This window comes from Condylura cristata, unplaced genomic scaffold (genome assembly GCF_000260355.1).
Source record: "Condylura cristata isolate star-nosed mole 26May11 unplaced genomic scaffold, ConCri1.0 scaffold00026, whole genome shotgun sequence".
Lineage (NCBI taxonomy): Eukaryota > Metazoa > Chordata > Mammalia > Eulipotyphla > Talpidae > Condylura > Condylura cristata.
In genome coordinates, this window is record NW_004567127.1 from 31,397,975 (window position 1) to 31,418,772 (window position 20,798).

A 20,798-nucleotide genomic window follows, 5' to 3' on the forward strand; every position below is an offset into this window, starting at 1 on the left:
ATGTCTCTGATTTATAGTTGTTAGTTGATGTTCTTTTTATTTTCTTACAATTACTATATATATATATGTTTGTTTGTATATATATATATGTGTGTGTGTGTGTATGTGTATATGTGTATATATGTATGTATATATATATATGTATACACACATATATGTATACACACACATACACATATTTTTTCCCCTGATCCCTTACACCCCTGCTATGAGTGAATCATCCAGTATTTTTCTTTTTCTTCTGGCTTATAAGCATGATCTTTTCCAGTTACATCCATGTTGCCACAAATGGCATGAGTTTATCTTTTTGGTTGCCAAGTAATATTCCATTGTATATATACACCACATATTCTTGATCCAGTCACCTATTTTTGGACATTTGGTTTGATTCTACATCTACAATAAATGTTGGTGAGGGTGTGGAGAAAAAGGAACTGTCTACACTGTTGGTGGAGATTGGTTTTAGTTGCCAAGAGTGCCTAACTATTTTCAAGGAAAATTCACTCTACTAGAAAAGTCACAGCAGCCACTTTATCTTGTAGGTTAATTTGACCCAACAACAGGTGGCAGGTAGAAAGCAAGAGTTCAGTGGCAACAACCTGTGGTGTGGATATGAGATAAAAATCAATGCAAGTCACATGAAAAACTGATACCCATTGATGTCCTCAGGGGGAGCAAAGCAATATAACTCATATGGTTACAATTTAATGGAAGATCAAACACTTTATGAATGTATGTAAAGATAAATGGGCAATCTCTAGAATGATGCAAAAGAATCAAAATGAAAAATGAAAAAAAAAAACCCCTCAGTTGAATTTAATATATAATTTCATTTTCTTGCTAATGTGATGAGAACCACTGATGCCTGGTAACAGTTGGTAACAAAGATAAAAGGTACCCAGGTAAAGTGTCTTGTTTCTGGGAATTTCTGTTTGGAATGGCCCTTCTAGGAAGCTGCTCTCAACATTCGTAAAACTGTAAATTTCAAAGACGCAGGAAAGAGAGTACTTTTTTCTTTTTACAAATGGTCAAAGGAGCCAGAGAGATGAGTTTTTTTGTTGTTGTTGCTAGATGTAGTTTTAGGGTTAGTGAATTTTAAGATATTTTGATGCACTGGTATTCTTTTACCTTTTTAAATGCTGATTTTAAGCCCAGCCCTCACCACACTGCAGCTCACTTCAGAAACAGTTCTTTGTGGTGTCAGTATTAAAAAAACACACATTTTTTTCATGCTATCTCTTCTAGGTGGTGATTAAGTCTCTCAATTTTCTTTCTCTGAGGTCAAGTTCAAGCCTTAACATAGACAGAAAATACTTTTACTGTGAGAAAATTTTGGGCCAACTCACCAGCTCACACTGCTATTGTCTTACTGATACTGACTTGTACAAAACAGGCTCTTTCTTGGTTATTGACCATCATCTGGACAACTTATGACAGCAGAATTACTGAGTCACTGGGATAGATTTCTTGGCCATCACCAAGAACAATTAATAATCTTTGTTTCAATGACAATGCTCCCCAAACCAATATTTGAGCCCTAAGTTCCATTAATTTTGAAGCTACTTTTATGTGCCACGCCAGTCAAGTCTCACAAATCCTTTTGAGGTGGGTGCTGTTCCTACTCACCTGTTCATAATGAGGGAAATGGATTTTAAACCTTACTCAGAGTCATATCCTAGCCGGTGGTAACACCAGGACCCAGGTCTGTGATCTGGCTGGAGAATTCCACTCTCACTCTGTACTTCATGCTGTAATTCTATCATGGACCTCACCTCACATGCTGAAACCTTGGGGTCTTAGTGAGATGAGACTTTCCACTGTGTCTAACAGGGGGCTGCAAGCTGACCCTGAGGCTCCTCACTTGTGGATGCTTCAGGGGATTTTTGAGGGAATATTTGTAAAAATACTTTGAAATTTATGAAATACTATAAAATGTGAATTATCTCTGAATATCCATAATGTAAAGAAAAATGAAAAGAAATCCACTAATGATTGTCACAGATTAGGTGAACAGAATTTTGAAGAGAAACTTAAGAGGTCCTAGTAAAGTTGTGAGCAGTACAGATCTTTCTCAGCTTACATTGGGGTTACCATCAAACCACTGAAGATGTCATGCATTGGAAATGGATTGTTATACCTACATTATATCACAGCCTAGCCTAGCCTGCCTAAAATGTGCTTAGAGCACCTACATAAGCTGACAGCTGGGCAAAAACATCTCACACAAAGGACTGTTTTATAAAAAAGGCAAAATAAATGCTGACTATTTCAGAGTGCTTATTAAAGTAAAGCAACAAATGGTTGTTTCCCCCTTGTGATCACATGGCTAACTGGGAGGTGACCTTACCACATGCCACAAGCCACTGAAAAGATCTAAATTCAAAGTATGCTTTTAATTGAAAGGGTATTACTTTTGTAATCATTGTAAAGTTAAGTAACCCTAAAGTAAAATAAATAAAGTCTCATAATTAAATAATCCTAAACCAAACCATCACAAGTCAGGGGCCACCTGTACCTTGAAGCCCACATGTTTACATTACAACAGAGCTGAAAGGACATTTCATTGCAGTCTCCCTCCTCTGACTTCTGTCCTTCTGGGTAAACAACCCAGACCTTGAGTTTCCCAATGGCGGGAAGCTCAGAATCTATAAGGAAGAGAAATCAGCACTTCAGACAATTAGAAGTTGCATTCTGATATTCTGTTAACTCACTTTTGGTTCCACTGCCCTCCCTGCCCACCCCGGAGTCATTCTAAGTCAAAATGAAGAGCACAATTCTCTAAGAATATCATGCCTGCACAGAGAGGGGCCCCAAGCCTTTCACTGTTCCTGTAGTCACTGCAAAGTTCAAGCAGTGGATTATTAAATATGCCAGGAGGAAAGACCCTCCAGACTTCATTCACTAGCTTTTTAATGATTTTTAGCTTTTTAATGAGACATGGAAGAACTGAACTCATTGTAACAGAGGATAGAGAGTGTGGAGGAAGGGGAGGATGTGTCTAATCCATTATGGTTATGTCTCAAAAATGGTCCTTGACCCCCCAGGACAATCATTTGTGGAGCGGTAACCAGAAGTCCAAAGTCAACTGCTCTCCAACTTAACCCCACTCACCACACACATTTTCATTATATCCTGCATTCAAAGGCTGAGGGGCATTTTCTTCATTTCCCAAAGAGCTTTCTATGAGGACCACAGGGAGAACCTCACACTAATAGACCGATGCATCATGTTAAGAAGGATGTCAACACTCTCCTTTAATCTGTACACAGTCAATATTCTCCATCATGAATAACTAATGGATTTCTCAACTCCTTTCCTCAGATGTCATTGCAAAATCTATCTGAGGAATGTCTTCTGCCTTTAATGAAGGGACAAGCATTGTAATTAAGTGTTAAGCTATTTCTTCAGCATGAAGCTGCCACGAAGTGTGAAATGACTGTAATTCACATTTTTAAGACCCTGAATGTATTAGCATCTATTTTCTATTCAAGGTTAGGGGCCAGACACTGGGATTGTCAAAGGCTTCAAACCTCTCTGGGCTTTGTTATTCCAGAGTTTGTATGCCTGAGCTCAGACACCAGGCAAGGAAAATTCTCATTAACAAGTCAGGTTGTGTTTTTGAAAATAACTGAAAGGACTGGAGACTGATCTTCCCTTGTGACTAGGAAGTGACAAGGAAATGTTGAACTGGGTGGGAAGGGACTTGACATTCCTCTATGAATTATGACAAATGTTACTGGGAAGTATAGGGACTGCCGACCTGTGGCATCCCTGCGGCAGTTCGGCTGGAGAGTGACTCATGTAGGATCCTTAGACAGAAAATACCTGATTTTTTTTAACTGCTTGTAAAAGGAAGAGAAAATGGTTATTAGCTTCTGGGGATGACTAGAATGGATAAAAGAAAGTGGGGCATGGGATCAATATGTGTCTGGATGAACTAGAGATAGTAGGAGTCTTTCAAACTTTCAAATAGTAGGTTTGTTTCAAACCTTCACAAACCAGAAGGAAGGGGAGTGAGTTATCTCTGTTGCTGACTGGATGTACTTTGGGGGTGAGCGGGATGAATCTGTAATGATCCATCTAAGCTAAATTCCTGTGGGCAATGGCGAATGGGGAAGGCAGCTCAGTCAGTGAATCCAAAAGTGAAGAAGTGAGTGAAGAAGTGTCGGTGGTATGTTTGCTTGTAACAGGATTTCCTGTTAGGAAGTGAATTTAAATTAAGTTTATGCTAAAGGCCTATCTCAAATGTGATGCATGCTAAAGGCCTATCCCCAGTGTGATGCATTTCCTGTTAGGAAGTGAAATTTAAACTGAGAGCTGAAAGATGAACAGGATTATCCAGAAAGAGAAGAGGGGAGAATGTTTCAAGAAAAGAGAACAGCAAGGCTCTCAGGCATTCTAGCAAGTGGAATCGTGGAAGTGTGCAAGTTTTGAGGGCTTTTGATTCAACAGCTAACCTGACACCCATTTCTCTATCTGCTTCTTCCTGAACTGGTAATGCAGTAACTCTAAATGAATAAAGACAGACAGAAAGATAAAGAAAGAGCTACAACAACAACAACAACAACAACAACAAAAAAAAAAAAAACAGAAAGAAGGTGTTGAGGTTTTGGAAGTGGAAAAGAAAGCAACAAATAATAACTTCACTAATGGATAACAGGCAACTGAAAGCTAATAGATTGTCAGTTTGGTGAAGAACAAGATACAAGGTGATTCAAGCTGCAGAATCTGGCCAGATGTGGGCACAGGAGTTAGTAGGACTTCAGCGGTTAGGAGTGTCTGGGGGAGCTGAAAGCAAAAGGGCTGACTGAGGTCTCCAGGAGAAATGACAGGCTGTTTCTCCACTCGGGGTACCCAGCGGCCATGTCCTCCTCACTGTTACACACTAAGTGCTTGTGAGTCCTGAAATTTACATGCTAAAGGCCTATCCCAAATGTGATGCATAAGGAGCTTTGAGGGTGATTATGTGTAGGTGGAACCCCTGTTAGCAGGGTCAGTGCTCCCTTACCCCTTCTGCCACGGGAGGGCCCAGCAAACAGATGGCAGTGGCTGTCAACGCACCAGGAAGAGGACCCTCCCCAGACAGTCTGCTGGCACCTTGATCTTGAGTTCCAGCCTCTGCAGTGATGAGGAATAAATCTGTGTACCTAAGCCACAGCATTTCTGATATGCTGCTGTAGAAGTCCCTGCGAATGAAGATGCTCACAGCGAAAGCCTTGCACTCTGGCCCCTATCACACCAGGCCAGTTGAGAGCACCAGCACTACAGGGAAGGCAGGGAGGTAAGTGAAAACAAGGAAGATGTAGGTAGAGCTGCTAGACCTCAGCTGAACAGACTGGCCACTGGCTCATCCCAAGTGAGGGATGAGGACCCCTCTAAGGAGAAATTGACCAGCTCAACTGTCAGATTCTGAGGTCATCTACCTAAACCTCAGCAAGATCATTCCACCTCCAAGGAAACCATTCAACCCACCTCCTTCATGCTCATACAACTTTCCAACAGATTGTTTCACTCTTAACAACAAATAAAATCCATGAATTACTAACTGTTTAAAAAAGCCCCAGTCAAAAAACCAGAGATCTGAATTAAAAAAAAAAAAATTGGAGAACAGATGAAACTTGAAAACATCATTATAAAATTCCAAAAGTAAAGAGAAGATTGTATGTGCTTATACAACTAATGCAGGGTGCTGTAAATAATTACTGCAGAATAAGAATGTCTGGAGTGGAAAAATGAGAACAGGGAATAAAAGTATAATGTACAGAAAAGAAACTAGAGAGCAGACGGAAGAAAGGGCTGGCAGGAGGGGACAGGGCAGTGGGAGAGGAGAGGTAGACCAGCACTGAGGGCCCACTCTGACCCCTGGGCTTGGGGGCGAGTGGTTTTGTTTCCAGGTCAGTAGGAGTCACTGAGGACAGAAAATTAAAGAGAAATGTCTTGTCCAACCTGAGGCGTAATCGTGGCAGTAAATCAGGCAAGGTCATCTGGTTTTCCCTGAGAGCTGATGGATTCACTCTCACTACGTGATAGCCTAACAAACCATGGAAAATTCTGGATCAAGGAGAAAAAATGAGTATCTACTGTCTAATTGTTTTAAAATTCACTTTTAGTTCTCAACTTATTTCAGGTTGAAAAAACTGTTGTCAGTTTGTTCCTCTAAACTGCCATTACTCTTTATTTTGAAAAGGTTATAATTGGAATAAAACTAGGTTGGCTTTGAACCAGGATCATAAAGGGTATAATTAAGTAAGACTTTCTGTGTGTACAACCCAGCAGGGCCACCTGACTAAGGGGAAGAAAAGGGAGATTCAAAAGTTATTGTGTGCTTTTCAAGAATAATAGAACAATCTACCTCCCCACACTTTACATAATAAATGACAGCTGCCGACATTTTAATCAAGGTAAAAACAATGATAAAATCAAAGCAGTTCATTTTGAGGGGAAAGGTAGCCCCCTATCAGGAATTTGGGCAAATATACTTGTGCCCACTGCCTTGGGGCTGGGAGGGAACCCTTATATACAGTACTGGCCTCGACAATAGGGACAGAAGGGCAATTTTATACTCTCTCACATGATGAAGTCGTCTGTTGAATAACTTTAAATCATATTTTAAACTCTTATATTACAGAATTTTATGTAAAAGGGGCCCTCCCTGGTGGTGCAAGGAAATTACAGAGTTCTGAAGCTGTCCACAGCCACTGCAGCATGGGTTCGATCCCTGACCAGGGAGGGGTCCCACCTGGCGTGGCAGACCTCTCCTGTCTCGCCCTCTGCAGTGTATTTCAGTAGCTTCACCTGTCCTGTTCCCAACTCTGTCTTTGGTGAATCTTCTTAGCTCTCACACCACTGGCCTGTACCCCAGTTCTTGTATGCATAAACAAATAACTTTAAAAACTATCTAAAAGATATATTCTAAGTTTGAAATAAAAACGACATGTATCAGAGGAACATCACATGCCAACACCTCTCTCACTGTAGATGATAGGGTGACAATCAGGAACCCCATGGCTCATGACTAGCTCCAGCTTTTGTGGACAATCCAGCAATAGCTGTGAAATATCTTGGTATTAAATGCTTCCTCAGAAGGGGCTGGTGAATCCAGGCAGTGGTTCAGTGGGCAGATTTGGACCTACAGAAGAGACCTGAAAGTAGATCATCTAGAATCTTAAAGAGAGGAAGGAAACTGAGGGAGACATCATTTATCCTAATGAGCAAGTTGACATTTTTCCATGATAGAGAAGATGCCAAAATAGATTATTATTTCCCAACAATCCAGAAGTATAAAAGGTTGGAAAGTAAAGTCAAGTCAGGTAAGAGTAACCACCATTGGCTTTCATGGATAATCATGACTTGTAAATTAGGCACTTATGTACCTGTCTCATGCAACTTGGCTAAGTGTCCAGTGCCAAAGTCTGCCTCTCTGTGCCTCGTAGAGACCCCTGGGGATCCCTACCTGTTGGTGTGCAAGAATTGCAAGCCTGACGATGTGGCCTAATAATGCAAAGCTACATGGATGATGAAAAAGGGTACTTTGATGAAAAAGGGTACTTCCTCAGTAGCGTGTTGGCATAAATGATTGAAAACCAGGTCCTCTCTTGTGGTGCAACAGGTTAGGACGCAGCACTGCAAGCTAGTGGCAGCCACTTCAGAGCGAGTTCAATCACTGGCCCCAGAGGTGACCCACATGGTGCAGCAGACCTCTCCTGAGCCGCCTGCTGCTCCCCTCAGCAGTGTACTTCCTTGATCTGCTTGTTCTGCTCCCTGCTCTGTCTCTGGTGAATCCTCTTGCTGCCCCTGCACCTCTGGCCTGTATCCCAGTTCTTTATGCATAAATAAGTAAATCTAAAGAAAAAAAGATTGAAAGCTCAGACCGCTTTGTAGCAGTATGTTTAGAGGGTCAAGTCAACACTGCAGACACAGTCAGGGCCAGTTCATGGCTGACAGAGAAAGGAATATTGCTGATGATGGAGTCTACACACATGCTTCCCTTGTCTTGAGCCCAGGGGTCCCTACGAGACACAGAGGGGCAGACTTTGGCCCTGGACACTTAGCCAAGTTGCATGAGATGCTTGTGACAGGTACATAAGTGCCCAATTTACAAGTCATGATTATCCATGAAAGCCAGTGGCAGTGCTTCATTACTCTTACCTGACTTAACTTTACTCTCCAACCTTTTATACTTCAGGATTGTTGGGAAAAATTAATCTATTTTGGCATCTTCTCTATCATGGGAAAATGTCAACTTGCTCATTAGGATAAATGATGTCTCTCTCAGTTTCCTCCCTCTCTTTAAGATATTATATGGAATATTTGAAGTAGAGAGGGGGTTATGTGGTCTAATAAGAACAGGGAGGAAGGAAGTTCAGATTCTAGAAGATGTTCTGATTGGCCAGGACTTTGCTAGCATCCTGCCTGAGTGAATTCTGATTCATTCTCTCTGTGCTCCCTGAGTATCCATGAAGTTGGGGACAGATGGTCTCTGTACACCCTGAGGTTCTGGTATGTTTTCAGAGCCCTCTGTCCTATGACAGAGAAGCTCCCAGAAATACAGTCTGCACCACCAGCTGACCACCTGCCTTCAACAGGATGCCAAGTGGGCCCTTCCTACTCTGCTGCTGGGATTGAAGGAGAATGCTGACCCAGGCCAGAGCACTGTGCTGGGCAGGGTCTGAGTCCACCCTGCAAGTCATCTTCTTCCTATAAAAATGCACAGTGGCCTTAGCTTTTAACTTTCCTTTAAACCTACCCACAGGCTGGCATGCATTGTTTTGGTCAATGACAGATTCCATATAGGACTACAGTCTTCAAATTCTTAATGTCTACTGCTGCCTTCACTATCAACAGCCTCAAGTTCACTACTGCATCTCACATCGTGCTGCCTTTGCTAGAGTTAACTGTCAGTTGTTTGTTCAACATGGCTGTGACAAGTACACAATCCACCGCCCATGTTGAGTGGCCACAACACCTGCTAACACCATGTCTCAGAACAAATGTATCCCCGTCGTTAGGGTCTGTGTGACCATAACTGGTACTGTCTGCCCATGACTCAGAGGAGAAAGGTGATTATATCTCACCACTTATTTTCATATAGCTCCTGTCTCCTTTACCCCACAATTCACCAGAGATCAGAGAGACAGACTCTCAGCTTCCTTTTCCTGTCTGCACTCAACTTCCCATCTCCTTGCCTCACTTTCCCTCTGCAGTGGAGAATCAGTAAGCACAGAGGGGACAGATACAGACCACACAGGCCCAATGAAACCTCCCTTTATCATGTTTGTAAAGTAAGAGCTGTTGACACAGGCAAAGGGAAAGATGGAAGAACCTCCATTACTGAAACATCTCCCTTTCTCCACTTTGTTTCTCCTTCTGTATGCTAGGAAGGAGGACACCCAGAGAAAGATAAGGCCACGGAAACAAAAGACACATGTGGACCACTTCAAACAACATAGTGCTACTTATGGGGCAGCTTGACAGGGCACAGGATGGGGAAATAGAGGGAAATCACAGGCTGTTAGCTCACAAAAGAGCAGCGAGATGTAAGAAGAGCTCCAGAGTTCTTGACTGGACAACCTGAAATCCTGTGGACCTTGACTGGCCTGGCTTCAACCTTTAGGATCTTCATTTTTTTTTGTTCTGGGTAGGCTTAACAGAATGTATGAAGCGAAGATGGAGGTGACATAGGCATAATGACATGTTAATAGTTCAGCACATCCAGATGATGGGACAGTCTTCTATTCTCAGATTGTCGCCTCTACTCAAGTATTAAAAAGATCCTTTCCTTTATAATGATATTGTTAACAGTAGCTGCAAGTACACAATAGAGTTTTGGTTTAGTGCTTAATTGAAAATGACCTGCTGGTCACTGTGACTTGAAGGACATGTGTTCCTGGTTGATGATGATGCCCATGAGAGAGAGCTTCATGGCCCATCTGCCTAAGCTGTATATGCTGAGTCAGTGCTCAGGAGCTTTCCCTCTGCCTCTAGCACCAGGGCTAGGGGTGGAAGGAGGTCTGTCCTGCTCAAAGTCACAAGCAGGTAGGCCCCAGGACAGGAGATACCTTTGAAGTACAGGCCTAGCCAACATGGACATCACTCTGGGGTCCTTCAATCTTGTAAGTCCCTGAAATGATGGAGCCACGATTTGGCCCACTATATTTTTTCACTTCTCCTTTGAATTACTTCAATACTCCTTTAGAAGATCAAATAATCCTGATACCATACATGCAAAACAAAACTAAAAACTCAATCTAAAAAACTGGTACATGAAATGACCGGGGAGAATGGGGAGAAAAAGAACAAGTCTGCTAACTATATGGAAGGGATAAAGTATAAAGATATTCTGGAAATAGGATTGCCCCAAATACTATAGCTAGGGATGTTAGTATACAGCCTCTTTGTGCCTGTTTCTCTTTCTCTGCTTTGAATGTCTATACGAGTGTGTGACTATATATTATATAGCTAACATATGTAATTATATTAAAATAACAATTATTTTGTAATTTAAAAGTATGATTTAATTATAATCTAATTTTAATTATAAATACAATTAATAATAAGTAACATGCAATGGCATCATTTATAATATCTACATATAATTCATAGTGTATATTATATATAATTCATAAGCCATCATTCATTATATAGATAGTATATAATTAATATTTAAGAAAACAGTCCAGCTAATATTTTTGGTATTTTAACTACTAAAGGATAGAGAAGGGAAGACGATATTTTTCCTTTTTGAATAGGTTTTGGCTTTGAGACCACTTTTTAGTTCACAGCAAGATTGAACAGAAAGTACAGAAAGTTCGAAGGTAGGTGTATTACCAAGCCTCCAATTAACTGGTTCCTGAAGCTTCTACAGACAATTCTGGAAGCTTAAATTTATAAATCATGGAAAGCCAATAAATACTCAGTTGGCTATGGACATTTGGAAATAAAAAAATTGATTCACTTTTGTCAACTTGAGGGAGATTGTCTGATCTTTATGTCCCCATGAGATGCACAGACTGTAAATCTTGCCCATTCCCAATGGAGCTCAGATTTTGTTGCTACCCATTAAAAAAACCGAAAGCCCACATCTTACGGAATGTTCAAGCACATGTGGGGAGCAGTAGATACAGCTTAGAAAATTTTCAGTTTTATCATTAAAACCTTGGTCCCATTATGCAGAGAAACAAACAGCCACAGAGAAAGTCTCTCTTTATTTAAGACTGTAGAACAGATTTTGTATCAGTGAATCTTACAGTCCTGAATTATGAATTGCGTTACAAGTTAATTTTTGAAACTAACAAAGTCTTTCATGATCACATTTAGAGCTGCTTTCACATAATTTCTTTTTTTCTTTTTATTTAAGATTTATTTATTATGTATGCATAGAAGAACTGGGGTGTAGGCCAGAGGTGTGTGTGGGGGTGGTGGTAATAGGATTCACCAGAGACAGAGTGGGGAACCGAACAGGCAGATCTACTGAAACACCCTGCTGGGAGGGGCGGTGAGTGAGACAAGAGAGGTCTGTGGCACATATATGGGTGAGCTCCCTGACAGGGATGGAACCCAGGCCATAGGGGTGATAACCCCTATACCACTAGGGAGGCCCCCACACAAGCTAGTAAAGAACACAATAATCAGGAGGAAATCATCCCGCTCATGGTTTTCAATGACACACTGACATTCTTAGCAGCTGCAGAAATGTGTTGTGGATGCTCTCTGGTGGTGCAACAGGTTAAAGCACAACACTATGAAGCTAGTGGAAGTGCTTTAGTATTGAGTTGGATCCTGGGCCAGAGAAGTGACACACATGGCGTGGCAGACCTCTCCTGACCTGCCCGCTGCTCCCCTCAGCAGTGTACTTCATCAATCTGCCTGTTCTGGTCTCCCCTCTATCTCTCGTGGATCCTCTCACCCCTGTACCTTTGGCCTGTACCCCAGTTCTCTATGCATAAATAAATAAATCTTTAAAAAGCAAGAAATGTGTTGTACTATCTGTCCCTATGTTGGGTGGCCCAGACAACTGCACTTCTGGATTTTTCCCTTTATTCTTGCAGCTATGATGTCCCTCCTTTGGGCAACTTTTGCTAAGTCTGTCAGGTGGACTTTGTCTCTCTGTTTCCTCTGACATGGTTCACACACCTTCTGAGCACTAATCATATTATCCTGTAATTCAGAGCTATATTTATGTATCATGCTCTTTAACTATATGTTCTTGGAGTACACATATATCTCTCAATTCCAAATATTTAGCACATGACTTGACTCCTAACCAGTGTGCAAAAAACACCAAAGTTAGTAAAAAGTTCATGGTGTGCAAGGACAAGGGAATCAAAGCTCCGGCCTTGCCAGGGTTATGTGGAGAGCAGAGCGCATTAGCAAATCAGCTGATGAGGGATTCTTCTAAGAAGACTTTGTCTTCTTGAACTGGCATCATCCTTCCAAGTTTTCAGTGCTATTTAGGGGAACGAAGTTGGCTCTGTATAGAAGTGCTCTCTATAACCTACTATTTTTTTTCACTGTCCATGCAAATGCCTAAGAAATCAGATTCCACAGCCTATTTCTTGTTCTTAGAATCAGAACCCTACAAGGAAACATCAGAATTGGAAAGAATCTTGAGAGCAAGGGAAGCATTCAAGGATAGCTTCTGTTCTTACAGAAATATATTTGCAAAGTGGATGGCCTATTTCCTACCTCACGTCATATACAGTTTGAGACCATGGTTTTTTTGTTTCCCATTTGTCTTTACATAGATACTTAGGGGGAAAAAAAGTGAGCAAGTGAATATCCACTCTTTCTACAATTTTAGATTGTGAATTTGCTACAATGCAGTTTCTATTCAAAGTTACTTTTTGTTTCAAGGGTTGGGAGTAGTACCTGGTATAAGATTAAAGTATAATCTTGGATTTAGAGCAACAGGTCATTTCAAAACTGTCTTCAGAGGTAAATTCAATAACAACCCTGGGTTGGGTGTTGTCTGCGGACCTTGCTAACACTCATGATTTGTCTACAGAGAAGCAACCCTCTTTTGTGATTTGAGCTTAACTTTGGCTTATTTACCAACATTGAAGACTAACTTCACAAATGCAGTATCTCTAGTTACTGTGAAAATAACAGTGAAGCAAAAGTGGAACAGAGAGGAAAGTGCCTTATCTGAGACCCAAGATCTTCTAGGAAGGACCATCAGCGGCCTAACAACACACCAGCTACCAGAACACACTAGAACAAACACTTATCACCAGCAGTGAAGGCAGAGGGTCTCAGCAACTGACGCTCTTTTCCCAGGTTTGATTGTTTGGTTAAGTGAGGGGTTGAATGCATACTTAAGCTTTGCTTGTTTATTTTGGAAGGCAATCTCTATATAAATAAACTGTAGTCTTTGAACTCAATTTGATACCCCTTAACAAATGAGACCCCCAAAATCCAGGTATAGAAAATTATTTTTTAAAAAAATCATTAAAAATACTTCAACTTAACTGCAGGGGGACTTTCAAAGATCCATTATCTCATGTTTCAACAAATTACTTTCCTGTGAAGCTCTTTATAAAATGTGTGTGCTTGTGTAGAAAGACTACCAATCACATTTGAGATCCTCCAATTCCTTAGAGAGTTGAAGAACCAATAAAAAATATTTCAAAAAGTATGAAGTTTCCTCAAAAAAAAAAAAAAAAGAATAGAAATGCCATATGAGCCAGCTCTGGGTATATATCTGAAGAATTTGAAAACACTAACTTGTAAAGATATCAGCACCCCTGCATTTATTGCAGCATTATTCACAATGGCCAAGAACTGGAAATAACCTATGTGCCCATGGGCAGGTGAGTAGAATATGATATAAACTATGTACACCATGGAAACCTACTTGACTATAAAGGAGAATGAATTTTTTCCACTTGCAACAACATGGATGCAACTAGAGGGGATAATGCTAAGTGAAATAAATCAGGTGGAGAAAGACAAACAATGTATGATTTTATCCATGAGGAAGATAAAATAATAAAACCAACGAACAAGCAAAACAAAACAGTGACAAACAGATTCTGAGAATGGGATGGTGGTTATCAGAAGGTAATTAGAAGGTGGGTGTGGGTGAAATGGGAAATGGAGGTCACTGGTACTGGGTGGGTGGAACAAGACTTTGGGGGAGCATCATGTCTAATGATGTATATTGAACACTTATATAAAGTTAAAATCATATTACTGAATACAATTTTTTAAAGTAGAAAATGAATTGATACAAGGATAGCAAAATCCAGTAAGAAGGGCAAAATGATCACAACTAGATCCTTTACTCAGCTGAGGCCACCAACCATCAATACATTTTCAACATATGCAAACAGAAGAGCAGTTTTAGAATCACATAAGAAGCTGTTTCCACACTTCCTATGAAGACATTTTATGCTTTAGAATAAGTGATGATGAATATGCAGCAATTACCTGGAGCCTATTTCATTGCTCTAGACTCAGTAGTTATACTTCTGAACATCACAGGTTTAATTTGCAAGTTTTGTAGTTGCCTGTGGTTGTAAATAGAAGACTGTGTCCACAGCATAATCTCAGCAAATGTGCTCCAGGACTTGGGTCTCTAAAGTGGGCTGACCTTGTGGTCATTTGGTTTTGTTTATTTATTTATTTTTAAGTAACTATAGAAATGATTTTTTCTGCTTCAGCCTAAGTTATTCCCAATCTTTAAATTTTCCCCAAGTTTTCCAAGTAATACAGAACTTGTTCCACAGGAAAAAGAACTCATATTGCTCTTTGAGATCAGTTTCTTTGAGACAGCATTTATCTTTGGGCTGCTCAGGGCTAATAACTACCTAATTCCGTAAAAAAGATGCCCTGGGACTAAAGAGGACTGTAGAGAGAAGAGGACCCGGTCTCGCATCCAGTCCACCCATGATCATGTCTCAAAAGGGCCCTCAACTCACACAACCAAAGATTCATCACACTCACTGAGGGTCAACTGTCACAGAGTCCTAAATGCAGGACCCCTAGGGAAGATGTGCTTACAGGGTTCCAGCTTTCATATCTAAGATGAGACATTGGCTCTAGTTGACAGTCACATAGTTCTGGCGTGAGGAAACCTCACTGAAAACAGTTATCTAGTAAAATATAAAGTCTTGCAGAGAGGTGCCTATTCTTAAAATTAGAGCCCACTGTCTATGAGGCTCTGCTAAGAAGTTCTTATTCCCTATCAATCATTCTCTTTGGTCCAATTTATTTTCCTATATCCACAAGGACTTACAGGATTTGCAAGAAAGCTGTGGGTTTGGTAATGAGGTGGTATGTTCTTCACTTCCTCAGAATGTGTTTCTGTTTGGGGAGATATAAACCCCAACACAGCTGTTGCTGTTTTAGCAGACATGGATGTTGGGATAGCATTGTGAGAGAGCAGTGATGACTGTGAAATACGAATACAATTTGCTTTCGGAGGATGTCTACTTTGAGACAGTTATTCAATACTATTGATCATGACTTATGGTTGGGTGTAGTGAAAAGAACTACAATAAATAAAAGAAGCTAGCATTCACTGAATTTTTCATAGCTGTAAGTATACAGCAATATTTACAGTTACATTTGTTTGAACATGCCATTTTTATATGTTTCTTTTAGGGGGCTGGGGATAGTCCTTTTGTGGCTGAAATGGATTTTAGGTCATATTTCTATGTTTGTGTCTTATTCTTAACTCTTTTCTATAGCTGTTTCTATAACTGTCATATCTAATCTCTCAGAAAGCCCCACTCCCAATATCTCAGAGTCCCTTTGTGTTAAAGGCAGCATACACACATCTATGTGAAAATTAACAGCAGTACAAGGGATACCCATAGAAAATTGTATCCTAGTGAAATAGGAAAAAAAAAAATCGGTATTGTATGTAAAATTCAGCTTCTTTTAGAGGGCAGATTTCTTTGGGGTTTATTAGCACTGATAATTGACTAGTTCTTTAACTGGACAGGTTTTTGGCATCATCAAGCACAGCAGTGAGTAAACAATGCAAATGAATGAATCCCAAGCCTCACAATCACCAGGCTGACTGCCTCTTCCTCCAAACCTTCCACCGCCTTCCGACATTCTCAGGCAAAATTCTCTCTCAGAGGCTAAGCTTATCTCCACATTCTTTCTAGTCTAGCACCATAGATGGACTCAAGTTATGACACTGTTATAATAAATATTCAAAATGAATCACCAGTTGATTACAAAGACAAAGGAAATCATCACTCACTAATCAACCCCAACCACAGTCAGAAATTTACCTTAGTTCCTTGAAGGGGTCTGCCCTGATATTAGGCGTCTCTATAGATTTGGGGAACACTGTGCCCTCCGCTCCTGTAAACAAAACACAAAAGCAACAGAGGTTGGAGACATTGGAAGTGTCACCTAGGGCACAAGCAGCCATGAGCGAGCTGAATGCAGGGAATATTTTCCACAGCCCATTATGCACACACTTTGCCACTGGCTTTAATTGGGTGAGAGGATAGAGTGGAATCAATTCATGCAAACAGCCTTTGAAAAAACAGGAACTTATTTGGGAAGGGTTCCTGCTGAGTCCAGAGTGAGGCCAGAAGGCAAATTCAATATTGGATTAAAAAAAAAAAATGTTTACCATGTGACTCTGGTCTCTCACCCCCTGTTGAAGGTCACCCAACTGGAAATATTTTGAAAAAAGCCTCGTGAACCCTCTGATTATAGGGCAGGGTGCAAATCATGTGACCCAGCCGTCACTGAAGAAGTAGTTTTGGGGCCCTCCCTGGTGGTGTTAGGGGTTAGAGCGCAGCACTATGAAGCTATCCGCAGCCAATGCAGCACTAGTTCAATCCCTGGCCAGGGAGTTGACCCACATGACACAGCAGACCTCTCCTGTCCCTCCCACTGCTCTCCTCAGCAGTGTATTTCAGTAGATCTGCCTGTTCTGTTCCCCACTCTGTCTCTGATGAATCCTCTCACCCTCGACATGTCAGTTCCATATTCATGAATAAATAGATCTTTAAAATAAGTAGTAGTTTTGATGGCAGAAAACCCGTGAAGTTGTAAGTTATTCATCCGTGACACTTAGGCAAAAGTTTTTCAGCAAATCAAATTCCATGTCATTATCTTGAAAAGTTAGACTTCACAAAGGCAATGAGAGATCATCTGAAGTTCAGCACTTTTACACTCTGAATATTAACATTGATCCCTGGCCCAATCTAGACATTTAGCTCTTGACTTTGCTATAAGCTTTTATCTTTACAACTTGTCAATGCCAGCTGAACCTTTCCAGCCATAAAGATTGTGATAATCTGATTTGTCTGTTCCAAGTGTTTTCAAATCATTTAAGTCTCAGTTTATCACAGACAGTTGCACTGGATATTAGTTTTTCAATTAAACTTAGGTAGGCAACATCCTGTACTTTGAAGTAAAGGTGTTTATTTTTATATATTTGGTGCAGTTCCCTGATGCTGTGAAAAGAGGCATAAGGATTGCTCACATTCACGTGTGAATTTCTAGAATCCTATTACATTATTAAAATGCCTAGAAATCTTCCATTCACCACTGTTATTTTAAATCCAGATTTATTCTAGCATACGAGGAGTCTGGGAAAATGAATTAGTTTCTTTTGTAACCACTGTAGGGACATTTAATCTTTTGATATGAGTAAAAGACTTGCAAATAAAATCAGGAAATAATGCCTTGACTTAACATTATATATGGTCATTAAAGTAATACCCTGGTGAATAACTACTATTATTCCAAGCTAACATTCTGAGTGACATGCTAGATGCCATCATAGATATATTTCATGTATACTAGCACATTTATTCCTGGCAAGAATCCCATAAATTTGACAGTTGCAATAGACACAGAGGTACTAAGTATGGGGGATATTTAAGATCTTTCTCTAACCACAGATAATTTTACTTTTCAAGACCCCAATCCACATCATTTCAGATATATTAAAATGTACCCATACTCTCCATTGAATACTTTTTTTGATTTAAATTTCCTAAGAATGTTTATAGTTTTATGATGCTTACATTCTATATTCGGAGCTTGTGATTTAACTTTTATCAAATTCTCTGTAACTGTGATGGTTCACTTGATTCGTCAACTTGGTTGGACCATGGAGTGCCCAGTTATTTGAATAAATATTATTTCTGGGTATTTCTAGCACAGATGATGTTAGTATTGGAATGTGTGGACTCAGTAAAGCAGTACCCACTCCCTGCCTATGTGAGCGGGCAACCTATTGAAGTCCTCAACAGAATAAAAAGTTAAAGGAAGGAAAAACTGGGACTTTTTGTCGGATTGCTTGAACAACTGGGATGTCAGTTTTCTCTTATTCCTCAGCACCTCTGGTTTTCAGATTTTCAGATTAAAATGAATTAGCCAACAGCCTTCTCAGCACCTAGCACACCACCTTGCATACAACAGATGGTGGGATTTCTCAGCCTCCATGATGGCATGAGTCAATTTCCTGTATAAGTCTCTTCCTATATATAGATCCTGGAAGTTCTGTTTCTCTAGAGAATCCTAATAAAAGAACATGGTGATAGTTTATAATGTATTCTTTGTTAAACATTTTAAATTGGTTTTGCAGGGGATTCATTCCCTATCTCCAACACTTTTATGGTCCAATGGGCCAAAGGCACTGATGAGGCAGCTACATGGGACACGGCCTGCAGAAGCCACAAGGGAGCACACAGGGAGGTGGGCTGTCACTGAGACCCAATCGCATGCCCTCAGCCACTTCTCAGCACCACCTCAATGTGCTACTGAAGGACTGCACCTGCCATCTTTTATTTTTTTTAAAGATTTATTTATTTATGCATACAAAACTGGGTATAGGCCAGAGGTGTAGGGGCAGTGAGAGGCTTCACCAGAGACAGAGTGGGGAGCAGAACAGGCCAACTGACAAAGTACACTGCTAAGGGGAGCAGCAGGCAGGTCAGGAGAGGTCTGCGATGCCATGTGGATCACCTCCTGGGTGGGGATTGAACTAATGCTGAAGTGGCTTTAGCATCTTAGTGCTGTGCTTTAACCCACTGGCCACCAGGGAGGGCCCCACCTACCATCTTAACAGCCATATGCAATTAAGAGGGACTTCCCTGGCACAACCTTAGGGATGCTTAGGTTTTAGTCACTTGAACCCTATTTTTAAAAAAAATTATGAAAAGCCATAACTACATATGTCAGTAAAGCAGGGGCAGTTATTTCTACTTATTTACATTATTTACACTCTGTAGCCAGCTAATTCATGATAGTTGGAGTAGAAAGCACATCATCTCTTCAAGTTGGACTAACTACCCATGGCCAGTCTTCACGACTTGGGGTGTTTGGAGCTGTTGAACCTCAAGATTCACCTGTTTCCCACTCCAACCCTCACTTTATAAGGCCTCTGAAATTTAGACAACATCATCTTGCAAGTTTCGACCTGAAAAACATGTGTACACATTGGGACAGATATTAAGTTTAATTGGATCCTGCTCCAAAAGTAAGAAGTGATAGTTTCTTGTGTAAAACTAGCCACCAAATCTGTGGGTTGTTTTTGGTATTTCAGCCATGCTTATGCTAGCCTGTTTCTTTATTTCTCAGAGCTGAACCTCTTGTGCCACTTTATTTACACTTCTAGCTGATTGGGACTTAAGAGTAACCGCTCTGCTGGGATTGGTGGCCCTGAACTCTCCATGCTTCTAGGCAATTCCAAGGGGGAAATGGAATATTCTGGCACATACATACAGGTACTCACTAAGTATTTGTGGAACAAGCACAGTCTGCTCTGAACCTGAGTTTGGGTGCTCAGCTGGCTCAGCAGTACTCCTGGATCCAGCTATGTCTTGTCTTTCCCTCTGGGGATCTCCATTGCTTAGCACAGTGTGGACACTCATTGTGAAATGACTCCACACCCACTGGTCACAGCATGTACCAGCTGGGCTTCTCTTTGACCTTGCAGACATTCATTTCGCTCCTCCAACTAGATCTTAAGCTCTGAATAGGTAGGGACAATGGTATCTATGAAATACAGCTAAATTTGACTCTGGCTTCTACCAGACTCATTTCCAATGTCCCTGCCACTTACTCAGAAGTACTAATTTATTGTTACAAAACTCCTCATGCATTTCATTTTTAATGAAAATAACAATTCAACACATTTTAGTTCCACCTTGAAATATAAGAGTTGTACTAATGAAGGCATGCCACTTGGGCTAAATACAAATACTCTTTAAAGGACAACGAGATCAAAAGGCTGTGTTCACCTCCCCTACCCAGTTATTCATGTAGCCACAGATGAAAGGACAGGGACTATGAGCACAAGCTCACGGTCACATGGCCAGCGAGTGTGAGAGCAGATTCTCATCCAGGGGTCTGATGCCAGAGCCCACATGCAGTCACTATGCCCTGGAGTCTTGTTTTGGAGTTGGAGTCAGTGTGTACCTGCTAAATGGTAAGCCAGGGGCTGGGCCCTGACAGGTAGAGCAGATGGCCGATTTAGAACCAGTGGGTGAAGGATGAAAGTGGAGGACAAGACCTTTCTGCCCCTCACTCTTACTGTCCAGCTGGAACCGGACTACAACTGTCCCATCCATCGTAGAGGGCAGAGTCCTAAGTACCATTTTTCAGGGGAAGATATCAGCACCTTTCACTAGTCAAAGCAAACCTGGGCATGACACCCAATCTTTCTGATGCTGTTTACTTCTGTGACAAGAAAGGATATTGACAATACTTTAATCAAGGAGGGATTCTAGGAGATGTAATGAAGTCTCTAAAGCATTGTAATCAGAGCTACAATAAATAAGATATAACTACTAGCACCAACATGTATATGAATTCCA

The 20,798-nt window shown here is 40.8% G+C and overlaps 1 protein-coding gene across 1 annotated transcript in view; it reads right to left on the reverse strand.

Annotated features, from left to right (window-relative positions):
- The window catches only part of SGCD (sarcoglycan, delta (35kDa dystrophin-associated glycoprotein)), a gene marked incomplete at its 5' end in the record, with an annotated part of 197,934 nt that overhangs the window by 73,847 nt on the left and 103,289 nt on the right, over positions 1 to 20,798 (reverse strand). Inside the window, one exon of the mRNA XM_012730045.1 lies at positions 16,245 to 16,317. Within this exon, the coding sequence (XP_012585499.1) occupies positions 16,245 to 16,317 (73 nt within the window). The remainder of the gene's footprint in view (positions 1 to 16,244; positions 16,318 to 20,798) is intronic.